The sequence below is a fragment of the Acinonyx jubatus genome, chromosome A2 (assembly GCF_027475565.1).
Source record: "Acinonyx jubatus isolate Ajub_Pintada_27869175 chromosome A2, VMU_Ajub_asm_v1.0, whole genome shotgun sequence".
Taxonomy (NCBI): Eukaryota; Metazoa; Chordata; class Mammalia; order Carnivora; family Felidae; genus Acinonyx; species Acinonyx jubatus.
The window spans coordinates 3,104,378-3,119,153 of record NC_069383.1 but is presented as its reverse complement, the minus strand read 5'-3'; the positions used below and the strand labels follow the sequence as shown (position 1 = coordinate 3,119,153).

The 14,776-nt window shown below is 52.9% G+C and overlaps 1 protein-coding gene and 1 long non-coding RNA gene across 5 annotated transcripts in view; one reads left to right on the top strand and one right to left on the bottom strand.

The window, feature by feature from the left end:
* Positions 1 to 10,977, top strand: part of LOC113596762 (uncharacterized) — a 29,888-nt gene extending 18,911 nt beyond the window's left edge. For 3 of the 4 annotated variants that reach the window (XR_003417581.2, XR_008296529.1, XR_008296528.1), the window contains exons 5-6: positions 350 to 512; positions 9,230 to 10,977. This is a non-coding gene — a long non-coding RNA (uncharacterized LOC113596762). Of the gene's footprint in view, positions 1 to 349; positions 513 to 8,671; positions 8,756 to 9,229 lie in introns of all 4 variants that reach the window. The other variant, XR_008296530.1, reaches the window with a different exon arrangement.
* PAXIP1 (PAX interacting protein 1) overlaps positions 919 to 14,776 on the bottom strand; it is a 51,387-nt gene continuing 37,529 nt past the window's right edge. The window contains 8 exon segments of the mRNA XM_053217828.1: positions 919 to 2,130; positions 2,208 to 2,283; positions 2,371 to 2,505; positions 3,485 to 3,585; positions 9,684 to 9,852; positions 10,841 to 10,943; positions 12,326 to 12,396; positions 14,110 to 14,153. Coding sequence (XP_053073803.1) covers positions 2,021 to 2,130; positions 2,208 to 2,283; positions 2,371 to 2,505; positions 3,485 to 3,585; positions 9,684 to 9,852; positions 10,841 to 10,943; positions 12,326 to 12,396; positions 14,110 to 14,153 — 809 coding nt within the window. The 3' untranslated portion in view covers positions 919 to 2,020.

The following is a 14,776-nucleotide window of genomic DNA, read 5'->3' as shown; positions in this document are numbered from 1 at the left end:
AGCTCAAGATAAATACTCCCAGTAGCCGACAACAATAAATACGTGTCAGTCACGCTAAGACTGAGGGTGTGCCCACACGGTAATCGGGCAGGTCACTGGGAAACACGCAGGAGGTCAAGGGTTAGACAGGGGAGAATCACTTGAAGACGCTGACCTGTACCTTAAAATTACGAAGTGTGTGGTGATGTCCCTTCCGCCTGTAGGAAGAACTCCACGTGGTCCCACCCCAGCAGAGCTGAACACCCGAAGAAACTGTCCTGAGCGTGTGATCGTCACCGGAGCCCTACAGGAACACTAAGAATTCCCAACATGGAATTCAATTCGTTCTGTGTTCATGTTTTTAACGCAGGTGTTCCGCCTAAACCAAGTTCAAGAGTTAAACTGTAGAGGCTGTGCGGTGAGAGAATAAACCATCAAGTGGGTCACAACTGTTTCAAGGAAGACGTCTGTTTCTAGGAAGGCATTTCGGGAATCGTTATGGAAGCAAACTCTGAACACGCCAGATGAGCACGGTAAGAGCACCTCTGTGGTGGTATTGCTTAAACACGCTCCTGTACTGAACAGGACAGCGTAACAAATGTGTCAGGACTGACCTACCTGCTGAGACAGTGGCCTCTCGTTATTTGATGGTACCCACAATCCACCAGGAAGTGTGTGAGAGCCACGTGTGGGGCGGGAGCAGGACGGATATGTGGTGTCCGGGGTTCCGACTGGTCGGTGTCCGCATCGCAGGGGTGGCTGAACGTTCTGGGTACCCCTCTGCTTGGGAGCTTATTACATTGGCAGAGAATGGCTGCCTTCCAGAAATGATTTCTTTGGGAAAAGCTTAGAATACATTTTGTCTTGGAATGACTTAAGATGTGATCCAGTTTGATGCACGTCATATAAATGATGCCAAAAAAAAAAATACAGAATAAATTCTAAGTTCAAAAGTACATTTATTTAAAATGTGGGCAAGATATCAATATAAAAGAAAAGAGTATAAGAAATAAAAATAATCAAAGTACAAAACATTTCAAATCTTTAACATCATAATTTAGAGATAGCAAGGTCTTTATTTACACCATTTTATTTGTAGTTGAAGTTCTGTTAACAGTGTTGTGAAAACATTTAAAAACCTGGCAAATGAATCATAAAACCTAATGTGGGCTCATAAATTCATATCATACAAAACATAATTTATGTTTCCTCAGAATAAAATTACACATCTTAAAAAGATGCAGCATATGTATCCTATTGGTTTTCCTGCTCTAGAGCGCCTGCCTCCCAAAGCAGCTGGCAAACGCGGGCCTCTGCAGGAAGCGGGTCCGTCCACCCGACGGCGGCCGCGGCCGGGCCCGTGCCCAGGACTCCAGTCACGGTGCGGATGCCATCAGTTAAACTTATACGTAGGTTTGTTGAGGAAAACACGCTTCGAACACGAGGCAAGCTTACATCCCTACGGGACCCCAAGTCTAGTTAACCAGCGTCAGGGCCCATCTAAGACCCTGGACCGCGTTCCTCGTACCCACTCAAACCAGGCAACCCGGATCAGGGGCAGCTTTCCATGTGCCCTGCACGGACTGCCACGGCCCGCGCACCCCAGCCTCTCTGCGGCGGGGCCTGGGACCAGCACCCGTGAAGAGCCAGCGTGGCCACCCCGCGGAGGCGGCGAAGCCGAGGCCGCGTCACGGCGGATGCCCCTTTCGGCCACAAGGCAGAGCCCAGGCAGCCGCCCCTGGGGCCCCGCACAGGACCACCGCCCCTCCCCGGCAGCTCTCCACGCAGGCTCCGTTCCGTCTCTAGACAGGACACGAGGCCCCTGAGAGGACACCCCCACATCACCCAGATGACTTCTAAAGCAGTTCTTTCTGAAAGTCAAGGTGGCACAGACTAGACACTCACAAACGTCTAAAAATCTGGAAAAGACTAAGAGTACGAATCGTATGAAGACAGAAGCTCCTAGCTTACGGCAGGGCACCTGCAACGATGCAGCCGGCCTCTTACCGCCCGCGCCACACGGATGTGTGCGGTTCTGATCCTAGTGGGGAGGGGGGACCTGCACCGAGCCGCCTTCAGAAAAAGGATATGACTCATAGTCCAGGGTCTGCGTGAGCACCCCGGTGAGCACGAACTCTGCGTTATGGACGTCTGAAAGAGAGGGGCGGACCGTGAGGACGGACGCGCTGCTGTGCGCTCGCGCCCACAAACACGGCAACACACCGTACCTATGCCCCGTGCGAAATACTCCCGACATAAGTGCAGGTCGTTCTCGCAGGATATTAAGATGATCTCTGATAAGCTCTAAGGAAAAGAAAGGGAGTTTATCGGTCACCGAACAGTGAATCTCGTCTGGGACGGCGAGGAGTCGGCTGTTTCCCTTCTATCCACCTTATTTTGCTTGTGCTCCACAAGTTTCCGGAAAGACGGCTGTTTAGACAATACTCGTCCCCCTGCACATTCCACGATCGCCTTCATGGTTGACAGGCTTGGGCAGATTCCAGGCGTGATGTAAAAATATTTTGCCTAAAAATGAAACGAAAATACGTGCACTTTGAATCGTTAGGGTACGTCAGTCTTCATAAATCCTACCCTGAGGGTTTCGACAAAATGTGTCGTCTCGGGAAGTTCCGGAAGGAGGTACCACCCCGCCGCGAGTCCCCAGCCTGAGACGGGCGTGGAGGAAGCCAGGAGGTGAGTGTGGAAAAAACAAGCCTGTCCTTATGTCAGGTGTGAGCTGTGAGGAGTACAAGTGACTGGAACCGATGTTCCTAAAAGACACGAAGAATTCTGTGGGATCGGGAGGAACAGTGTAAACATTTTTCACAATTTCCACAGAATTCTAAGTGGGCATTAGATCATCCCCCTCCGTCTGTCAAGTGCGAGGCAGGCACAGCGCCTGTGTTCTCGTCATTACCCGGGCCTGGTTGGTGCTCCGAATAAGAAATGATTCTGATGGTTAAGATTCAGTTTCCTAACGCCTTTGCTTTCAAGTGTTCCATAAAGCACGGTGTTAAACTACTTGCAGGAAAAGAACTAACGTTTGGAAAACTCTGCTGTTTCGAGGGAGATACACCCTAACGGCATTCTCGTGCCTCAGCTGGTTCCTTAGGTGTAAAAACAGAGCAGCCTGAACGTTTTTTTGTGTGTGTCCAAGCAGCTTCTCTAACAAATGTTTAAACATCTTCAGCCTTGAGTTACTCAGGCGTACATTCAATTCACGTTTTGCCAAGAATCTTCTTTCTCCAGCTGCGTGTGCGTTTAATGAGAAGAGCGTTAAGTAGCAAAGATTGGTTAAAAGCAGAAAAACCAACTTAAATGCCTCGCACCGATTAAGTTATCCCTGGCCACGCGCTCCGGAGGCGCACTGGGTCTCCCCGGCCAAGACCTCCAGTAACATGTCCCGGGCGGAGCACCAGGCTCCCCCCCAACCCCCCGCCGGGCGTGTGTCACCTCCACCCGTGCCATCTGTAACTCCGTGGGGACCTTTCCCTTTAAAGTGTACCTTGAAGAGTGGAGAAGCGTGTGCCCTCTTCAAGGACTCTTCCAGACTGAAAGAGAACAGCACTTCGGCCTCAGCGTCTCGGAGGAGGTAGTTCTGCTCATCTGGAAGACAAGAGCCGCCCGCTCAATGAAGTGCAGACTCAGGGGACACGGGCCGTGCACCCCGGAGGTCGTGCCGCCGGTCAAGTGCACGCCGCTCGAGGCTCACGCTTCCCTGGGAAAGCTGTGAATCCTGAAATGTCAGCTGTATGTCTGACAGTGTCACTCACTCTGCCTGGAAACAGCCAGAGCAGGTGAAGGACAGTGTGTCTTCACCTTCTGAGGTTATAAGCTCGTGGGAGACAGTGGACTGAGAGGAAGGGCCCCTCCCGGCCGCCGCTTTGCACTGTTTCAGGGAGCTCATGGGGAGGTCAAGAACCCCAGGCCCCAAACGACCAGCTCGGAACGAGCATCACACCCAGCGTGTGTGTGTGAAATACCACAGGTCTTGGACTCTATGATCTGATGACCAACGAATCTTTATAGATCTGACAAAAACATATTCCGTTTAAATACCGGACAGCGTATAGCACCTTAGAAAGAATGGTGTCACCCGACTTAGAAGCCTTTGGGCAATTTTAATTGGTTTTCAGAGTTACAAGAAAAGTTAAAGATCACAAAATGTCTTAAGCTTCTCATAAATGTCTCACGATCGGAGAAGCATTTCTTCCTTTCCTCGTTTTCTAAGAGTAGCCCAGTAGCATCACAGCGCTCTAGCCAGACGGCACGCTGCTCCCCGACACGGTGGCTCGGGCCGGGGACACGTGCTCCTTCAGCCACACGTCCTTACAGGGTGCTTTAAAAATGTAAAATCCAGTCCTAGCTCGCGGGCCACGGTTTGCCGACCCGGAGCAAAAGCAAGCCAATCAGTAGAGAGACCCTGAAATGACGAATGACGGACTGCTAGAGATACGAGGTCAGGTGATCAGCCAACCCGAGAAAGCGGCTCTGCGGTTTTCGGTGGGAAAAGGCAGGACTGTCCGAAAATGGGAGACGTGAAAACAAGCGGTTTAGTCAACGGAAAACGTCTGACGTGTAAGTTCTAGGGCAAAACGCGAGGCTGATCTGCCTTCTCAGGAGCTGGTGAAGAGCCCCACGCGGCGGTCAGGGGCTTGGATGGAGAGAACGGTCCCCGGAGGAACAGCGGCTCTGATGACCCCATTACGGGGAGATGTCAGGCAGGAACAGAGCTGCGTCACCCTTGGGAGGAGCCAACCTGAAAGCTAAGCTTTTCACAGCCGCACAGCGGAAATGAGCACCCCAGAAAGAGACAGTCTGTAAAAGTAGTGTCTCAATCTCTATAAATCAGAGACAAACACAGAGTTACAAAACCACACCCCTAGCACACGAGGAAAGCTATCGGGCCCACGTGGGGTGCCAGAACCCCAGCCGAGGGAGCCGGTGCAGGCAGAGAGGGGGCCCTGCACCCGCAAGGCGGTGCTGGCGATGCTGGGACATGGGTCACGCGCGGGAACGAGGCAAGTAAACACGCGTAGCGTTCTGGAAGCCAGGCTGCTCGCCACGGGAGAACGGATTTACAAACGCAAGAGCAGAAAAGCCTAGAACTTTCTTGCGCGAAAGCCAGAAGTGTTCAAACACAGAGAGGACAGCCTGAGGGGCCCTGAAGCCAGAATGGCTCTCACTGTCCAAGTCGGGACAGTCTAGGCATCAAGGACAGCATGGTAACAACCCACGGAATGCAAGAGAAAGAGGGCTGCACACAAGGAGATAAACGAGTACATCAAAGGAACGGTGGCAATGGCACACTTCCCAGTACTTCCCCACAGACTTACTACAGCGGAGGCGGCCAGCAGGCATCGCCTGCACCCAGGGGTCCCCGTGACCCCCTCCAGTGACACAACAAGTCAGAACTGCACCACCCCGGCAGGAGCCGCGCGAGGGCACGGCGCCCACCGGAGTTCCCGCACTCCATCGGGGGAAGCGGTGAGCAAACCCACACGGAGACGTGACGACCACGTGTGCTTCTGAGCTACCCTGTGGCTTTCAAGGAAGGACATCACGGGGACGACCAGGCAGAGCCGAATGAGGTCTGCAAACGAGACAGTAGCAGCAGATCCTGATTTTGGCGGCTGTGCCGTGGCCGTGTGGCAGAGCATCCTCTTCTGTAGGTAACACACGACATCAGGGATGATGGCGCGTCATTTTGGGAACGTACTCGTTCGCGGTTCAGGAGAAAGCAGCGATCTGTACTGTTTGCTAACTGCAACTGTTTGCGAACTTGGGGATTGTTTAAAAGAAGGTGAGAGAGATTTGATTTCAAAAGCCAAATGTGTTCTTTAAAAACCCATCAAACGCTAAGAGATGAGTAAAAGACGTGAACCTGAAAGCAACGATTCAGATATTAATGACTCCAGATAACCTAAGGTCCACATTCTTGAGAAACTTCAAGCTTTTGGCAAAACAGAAGGTCTTTAAATATGTATTAAAAACCAAACACACCAACAAACTGACCCTAAAGTTCACACGGAAAGCAAAGACACAAAGCAGCCAGCTCGACACTGAAGGACAGGAACAAAGATGGGGGCTGCCACTGACAGACCTCAGTGCTCCAGCAACAAGACCATGTGGCACTGGCCAAACAAATAGATCAATGGAGAGAAGCCGAGAGACAGAGCCAAGAAACAATCACCTTGGTTTTTAACAAAGGTGCAAAGGCAACCTGAGCAAAAATCATTTGACAACTGGACGTCCACATGCAAGAAACTGAATCCAGACACAGACTGTACATCCTTCTCAACTCAAAATGCATCACTGACCTAAGTGTAAAACACAAAACCATAAATCTTCTAGAACACAGAAGAAAAATCGAGATGACCCTGAATATGGCAATGACTTTAGCTACAACACCAAAGGCATGATCCATGGAAGAAATGTGATAATCTGGACTCCGTTAAAATTGAAAACTTCTGGGGTGCCTGGGGTGGCTCAGTCGGTTGAGCATCCAACTTCGGCTCAGGAAATGATCTCACGGTTTGTGGGTTTGAGCCCTGCGTTGGGTTCTGTGCTGACAGCTCAGAGCCTGAAGGTTGCTTCGGATTCTGTGTGTCTCTCTCTCTCTGCCCCTCCCCTGCTCATGCTCTGTCTCTCTCTCTCAAAAATAAACATTAGAAAAAATTTAAAAATAAAAACTTCTGCTTTGTGAAAGAAAATGTCAAAAAAATGAGAAGACAAGCCATGAACTCGGAGAAAATATTTGCAAAAAACACATTTGATAAAGGACTGCTATATAAAATACACCAAGACCTCTTAAGATTCAATAAGAAGACAACCCAGTTAAGAAATGGGCAAAACATCTGAACAGACATGACATCACAGAAGAATCAGTGATGGCAAAGAGACTCCACATCATGTGTCATTACCGAAGCGCAGATTAAACCAACCGTAAGATTGCCCTTCTACAGCGGTGAAAACGGTGGAAACTGCGAACACTGACAACAGCAAGTGCAAGCAAGGATGTGGAGCAACAGGAACCCTCTCTGCTGGCGGGAGTGCAAGACGGGGTGGCCAGCTGGGAGGGCAGCTCGGTGGCTTCTTAACAGAACTAAACATACTTTTACCATACAATCCAGCAACCCCACCCCTTGGTATTGGCTCAAGGAGTTGAAAATTTATATCCGTGCGCAAGCTATACACGAATGACGGCAGTGGCTCTATTCGTCATGGTCGGGACTTGAAAGTTCTGACCTTCAGCAGGTGAACAGATTAACTGTGGTCCGTGCAGACAATGGAGAACCGTTTGGCGCCAAACAGGAACGAGCTATGAAGTGAGGAGACAGGGAGGAGGCTTACGTGCATATCACAAAGTGAAAGAAGGCCGCTCTGGAAAGGATACGTGCTGTAGGAGTCCAACTGCAGGACGTCTAGAGAAGGCAATGATTATACAGTGGAAACACTCTCTTATATCTGGAAATTTAGGGGATCAAATATGAAACATCTGAACAGTTACTATTAAATAGTAAACATTTATACTACGACTAAACCACCTTCTAACCCTCAGACATCAACAGTTATACCAGAAACAAATGAGTCAATCAGAACTTCTGTGACACAGGAAATACCGTAAACTTTATAAAAAGATAAAAGAATCACGTGTCACAAACTGGCAAACTTGGTAAACTAAGTCAAATTTCCATTAAGGAACAGCCCATCTCATTCTAAATTTTACAACTGTTACAAAAACTTGGGAGCTAATCTGTATGTTTATAGTAATTGTTTCTACAAATGTTTTCTTTTGCCTGCACTTATTTCATTAATAGCTTTTAAGAACAAAAACATTAATTTCAATCGAAAGAGTCTCTACAGTTGCCCTCGTTACTTGCGGATTCTGCATTTGTGAGTCTGCCTACTTCCTACAATTTACTTGTAAACTTCTGCATCGCTCGCGGAGCCGCGCAGAGCAGCGACAAACCCGAGGACCAGACGCGCACGTTCCCAGTGGGGGCTGAACAAGGCAATGCTGGGCCTTCATCCAGTTCATGCCACAAACAGGTTTCCTTTCTGTGGTCTATTTAGTGCTAATTTTCCCACACGTTTATGCTTTCTGCTGGTGACTGGTCTCAAAAGTGCCAGCGCGGAGCGCGGCCGTGCTCCCAGGGAAGGGGCCGCAGGAGACCCAGTGGCCTCCTTCGGTGTCGGTTACGTGCGGCTGGCCAGGCGCTCGGTGCGAGGGGGCCAAGAGCAGGTGTTAACCCAGGCTCTTTGACACAGCGCACACGTACGTGATGTTTTCCAGATACACACGAGGGTACGTATGGATCGGCTGATTAGGACAGGACCAGGGGCTCACAGGAGCCCAGCCCTGCTTCCTCTGGGAGCGATGGTTCAGTGCTCAGGAACCCGTGTCTGTGGGCTACTCTGTAGGACGTAACACCAGGAATGACAGGGATCAACTATATTACTGTCGTTGAGAATTCAGGTTTTTTCATTATTACTGATTTTCACGTAAATGATTCTTTCCTATGACTGGGATAGAACATCACTGAATTTTAAGTTTGGTTTAGCTTTGCTATAAACAACAAAGCTAAGTGTCTGCAAACAAGTTATTTTTCCGGATCATACTTTCTCATCTGTAATGTTAGACTACATGAACTTCAAAACACGCGTGCTTTTTATTAATTTTTTTTTACAGTAAAGACAATCAGATTTAAACACGAGTGGCTGAGAAAACGACACGGATCTGCAATATGACATGTCCCCGTCAGGGAGAAGTCAGGTTAGAGCGTGAGGGCAGTGAGGATGGGAAGGTCTCTGCTGGCCTGGGGCATCCACGGCATCCCCCTGCCCCAGGGGTAGAACGAGCGGGCACAGCCGAGATAGTGGGAGGAGAGCCCTGGGCCCAGGGCAGGTGGCTGTGGAGAAATAGGAGAGTGGGTGCGTCCTGACAGGGGGCCGGTCACTGCTGTCGATGCCACATGATTGGGGGGGGGGGGGGGGGCCGGGGCCCACAAGGGAGGTAAGACTCAGCAGCACTGCGAGATCGCAGTGAAGCTTGTCTGGGCCACGCACCTGCTCTCCCGCTCCACCTGCACCAGTGGCCAGGTGAGGGCTCAGGATGTGCGCGTGGGGTTCACGTGGGAGCACCACACGGGTTGGGGGGGAGGGGGTCACACTGCTGCTGCTTCCACTAAAAGCACTTCGGTCCACTGATCCGTGTAATAAAACCTATGCTTTCTCTGCCGTCTCTAAGCACAACCACCTAGAAGGACTTCGCTCCTGGTGCCCTGAACGACGCGGGGCAGACGAGGAGGGGCAGACGACCAAGCCCTCTGACGGAGCCTGCAATCAGAGCTGTGCCCGGACACCCCTGGACGCCATCCCCGTACCCTGTGCTGCACGCGAGATCGCACTGCACGGCCAGCATCCGGACCGAACACACGCATCAGGATCGGGAAGGATCAGGAGGCGGAGGCTGAGGCCTTATTCCCCCCCAACGTCCAAACGCCGAAGCCTTCCTATTTCCCGGTACAAGGTAAAAGTATCAAGTGACTCACTGGGACGTGGGAGACATTTATGAATTTAATGGTGAGTTATCAAGAATAAGAAAGCAAATGAGGCGTTTGCTGGGACGAACGCAGAGATAAAGTCGAGAAAAACACGTGTCGGTTTTCCACATCAGCAACGGAGCTGTGGACGCTACGTACCGATAAACGTCTGACACTTGAAACACTCTTCCAGCCAGTCCGGCGTCACGATGTGCTTCACCACGGAGATGGCCGTCAGGAACTTCACCGTGCGCGTCACTTTGCTGGCGATGAGGTGTGTGCATTTCTGCGCAGACTCGGCGACCTCGCCCCCAAGGATGTAGAGCTTCTGGAGGGAGGGGCACAGAGCGGAGGTGAGCGCGGGGCCGCACCTGAGCGAGGCACACTGCGCTGGCCTGAGAGCTGGGAGACGGCGAGCACAGCAACGCACACGGACGTGTCCGGAGTCGACCCCGCGCCTTGAGCTAAAACCAGCGATTCCCCGAGGGCCCCAGTATCACACCCCACAGACACGATGCCCAGAGAACAAGGCGGTGCGTTTCACGAAAAGGCGTGAACATGCCCAGACTTTCTAAGCTGAAATGGGTGTTGATGAGGCACATTGACAGACCCTGTTCATAAAAATTAGAGAAGTGACTGAGAAGACGTGAACATCCAGGAAAGATCTCCGTAACTAGGCTCAATTTTAAAAGTGAAAAAAATTGATACAGCACTTAGGACGGTTTCTTCTTCAAAACCTGAGCGGTACGATGAACGAAGCCCACGTGGTAACAGGCCGACTTACGCCCTCTGAACCGCCGCCCCCGAAACAACAGCCAAGCGAGATGTCCCCTCCCTTGTGCTGTTACTTCCGACAGCACGCTGAAGGCTGCGTTCCCACTTCCTGTCCAAGCACAAGCACGCGGCCACCCTGGTCCCCACCCAGGAGAACCGGCCTCCGGTGGCCCGCGGCTTCCCCGACGCCGGGGGGGGGGGGGGGGGGGGCTTCTGGCACGAGCACGTTCAAGCAGGTTGCTCGCGTTCGCAGGACCATAAATGTGGGTCTTGTCTACTCACCCGAGTTATATTTTCTACTATTAAGAGAGCAAGGGTCTAAGTATAAAACTATAAAAACCACAGAACAAGGTGAAACGTCACTTACGATTTAATGGCTACTTTTACTGTAAAAATGACTACAACTGATTTATAAGCCAAAAACTCTGTTGTAGCAAGACGTTCCCGATTAAATGTTACTTTAACACACTGCTAGCCTAAAGCCAGGTGTACAAAATGGAACGGTGCTAAAACTCCTCCCAGAAGGTAGAATGGAATTTCACCTTAATATACTGTTGAACTTGCACAGGCTCAAATCCAGTGAAAAGCACAAAAGGGGTCAATTCTGGTGTTAACTTTTTGGTGGGAGGGGGTAGATCTTCAATTCTGTGAAAGAAAATAAACATGTTGTTTAGCAAACAACAGATTCTAACAGCTCGCACAAGCCTTCAGAGCTCCGAGTGTGCGGGGTTCCTCGGTAAGGGGCAACCGCGAGGGCCTCCCCGCCTTGGACGCGGTCACCCCCCGAGACCGACGCGCTCCAGCTCAGGCGAACGCCGTCTCTTCCTCACCACCCTCCCCCCCCCCCCCCACAAAGGTCTCCACGGGCTTTAGAAAAGAAAGTGGGGGTTTTAGCCAGGTGTGCCAGTGGAAGCGTCCCCCACGGGCCAGGCAGTGGGGGGCGTCCACACCGGCCAGGCAGTGACAGGGGCATCCCCGGAGCCGCACCTCTGGCAGGCGCCAGGCCCCTGTCCGCCGCCCTTACGCCAGAAGCACAAAGCAAGCGATCTGACTTAGGCACGCATTTTAAATGAAACCTCAGTCTCACGTAGCTGACAGTTGAGGCCGTTTAGGTAAAATAATTTTGTAAGGTTTGTGGCATTTTGATGACAACTTAAAAAACGCGTCATCACATGACTGAGACGTTCCTGAACGCTTCTGGAACATGGACTGTGATGTGGGGGTGCAATGGGCCTGATGCAGAGCAGGGGAGAGGCGAGGGAAGCTGGTGACTGCGGAGGACAGCCTCATCGAGTCCGCCTTGGAAGTAACGGCTTTTCCACAGTCACAAAAGGAGAAAGGTCCCCGCTCATCCTGCACCTGCCCTGCCTTACGAATCACATGACCCACACTGGCCAGCCAGGTCTTCGGCAGGCGAGACCACCGCCTCCGCACACGTCCTTCCACGGGGCTCTCGGCCCCTGCCCGCCTGGGCCGCGGGGCTCACCTCGGGGACGCAATCCCACACTTGCTCCCGCGGCGCGGCCCGCCAGCCCTTCCCGCCTGCCGCTTTACCGACTGCGGTGGGACACAGTTTTGCTTAAAAATAAAAAGATGCAGGGCGCCTGCGTGGCTCAGCCGGTTGGGTGTCCGACTTCGGCTCAGGGTTGAGCCCCGCGTCGGGCTCTGTGACGACAGCTCAGAGCCTGGAGCCTGCTTCAGATTCTGTGTCTCCCTCTCGCTCTGTCCCTCCCCTGTTCACGCTCTGTCTCTCCCTCAAAAATGAATACACTTAAAAAATATAAAACTTATAAAACCAAAAAGATTCAACTTTTTTTTTTTTTTTTTTAACTAAAGAGAAAGACAGATATGTCTGTCCCCCTTCTGGGCCCGGCCACGAGACCCAGCACAATGAGGTTATAAACCAAGAGGAAGTCAGAAGATCCTGTTTTCTATGAAAACGTCCCGGCATCTCCCCAACTGTGAGCGTTTCTAACACAGGCCTGCAGAGAACCCCAACCATAGTGGCGGGAAGGGGCTGTCCGTACCTGGCTCTTTTGGAAGAAGGCTGGACGTTGGTCACTTCGTTCTGCTTCAGTTTGGGAGGTAGCCTCACACCCTGTAATCACACCGGTGTCCACGTCAGTCGACTGTGCACAAAACACAGCAGCTGCCCACACACCCGCGTCAGAGAAGCGTCCCTCCACCACACGGAAGCCAGCCGCGCCTGGATGGCAGCGAGGAGGACGCCGGCCAGGGGCCAGCGGGCTTTCTGGAGGGGCCCGCGTGCCTGGCACCTGCCCGCCGGCTGGCCCTTCCCGGCCCAGCTGCACGTGCGGTCCTCTGCCCCCGCTACCACACAACAGCGTTCGTTCCCGCGTCGTCTGCTGTCCTGACGCGGGATTTGGAAAACACTCCCTGCAATCTCGCCCCTAAAACACGGCTGTTCCCGCAACAGAAATCTGGCGTGTGGCGGCTCACGAAAGCCGTCCCCGGACAGACTGCCGCGCTGCCAGGGGCTACGCGGGTCACTCGTTTTACTGCGTGAAGCCACTGCCTCTCCATCTCAGGCATTTACCTTCACGTTTTCTAAACACCCCGGCTGTATCCACACGACCAAAAAGAAAGTCGGTGCATCTCCAGAAAACACGCGAGACCCGCTAGCCCGTCAGGCACGGGGCCAGGCTCTCCTTCTCTGACCTTTGCCCTGAGGACACAACCCTCAGCTCCTTAGTCTCCAAACTCCACACGTCGGGGGCAATGAGGAACAAGGTAAACTGGCCCCCGAGTCTCTGAGACCCGCGGCTCTGTGACCACCACACGAAGCCGCGGGACAAGCCGCCGTCCAGGCCCCTGGGGCCGAGGCGGGGAGAACGTGACCGCGTTCCCACGTTCATCCCGAAGGCCACGGAACATCTCTGCCAGCCGGGCGAGTCAGGAGAATATTTGCTTTTGCTGGTGTGTCAGAGCCAGCCGTGTCTTACAAATCATAACTACTAGTTTAAGCAAAGAAAAAACACAGGACCACATTATCATTAGCCTACGGGCTCCTTGACAGACTCCGGACGATTCTCAGCAGCTCCCAGGCTAGATTGGGAAAACAAGCAGGGCAGACCATCACAGAACACAGGCCGGGGTGTCACTGGGTGACCCTGACCGGAGGGTTCCCCTCAGTTCATTGTTTGCGGGGACACAACCCCCCAATTAACTCTGTAGTGCTGAGGGATGTGCTGAAAATCAGCGGGCACGTGACTCAAGTCCCTGAATACGAACAGACAGGTGAATACACACGGTGACCCGGGCGTAACCCTAACCCCTACATCACACGGCCACCCAGCATCCAGGGATCACACGGCGTGGTTACCGCAGCGTGACACGGAAAACAGGACCCGACGTCCCAGCATCACACGAGGGAGATGTGGCTGCACGGCCCCTGCAGGAAGGCCGCCCGTCCCTGCTTCCGAGACAACAGCCACCGGCATCCGGCGGCCTCACCCACCGGGGCCCGGCCCACAGTGAGGGGGTCCCCGACCTGTACCACGGGCAGCCCGACGCGAGTCGAGCGGCCAGCGCTGTCCCAGGGCTCCTGCCCTGTGAGTGCTCGTGCCTCCCCTCTCGCTGCAGCTCGAGCAGTGCTCCCCCGTGCACACATACGGGCGATGACAAAAGCACCGACTGAAGGGGAGCGAAGACCCCGGGTGTGCTGAACTTTCTATGACGCCGTGCTGACAAATCACTTAAAGAGTTTCGAACGTGCAAACACAGGTCTGTGCCTACCGCGTTCCTGTAAGACAGGGACAGCCCAAGTGACTGGGCCGCTGACTGGACGTACCATCAGCAGTTCTGCCGACACCTTCAGCGGGACCCTCCAGGCATCTAGAGAGAAACGAGTTACGTTGACGACAGCATACTGTTCAAGCAGAAAAGCCCGTTTGTAAGGCCCTTTTCTGGGGCCGGTAACGTTACATCAGACACGTCGGTGGCTCAGCGGACATTCATTAAGGATAAACGCAAGCACCACGCTTATGCTGAAAAACGTTTTCAGTACAACGTAAGGGGAGAGCAGCCGCGGGACATGCTCGGGTGTCCCGTACTGAGGGTTCTCCAGGTGAGGGACACAAAGAAACGCAGCACGGCACAGGTGTCCAGAGCGGAGCCGCCCCCCAGCCCACCCTGGCGTCACTCCGGAAGCCGTTCCCGGGAACCACAACCACCCGTGACAACGGGAGGCCCACACGGAGGACCACGGCACGTCAGGGTGGCCGAGGGACCAGCACACCTCCCTACACGATGGCCGTGCTGACTGCTTCAAGGACCGACCACAGGTCTCGATAAAGCTCCCAGAACTGAAGTCAAACGGGCAGACACGTCCCAGGGAAGCAGACTGTGGCTTAAAACGAAGAGCCATCCAAACACCAAACTCCAGAGCCACGATTAAAGCCACCGGAAAACCAGACTTAATGAGCATTTTGAAAACGGAGCCTATGAAGGCCGAGCTT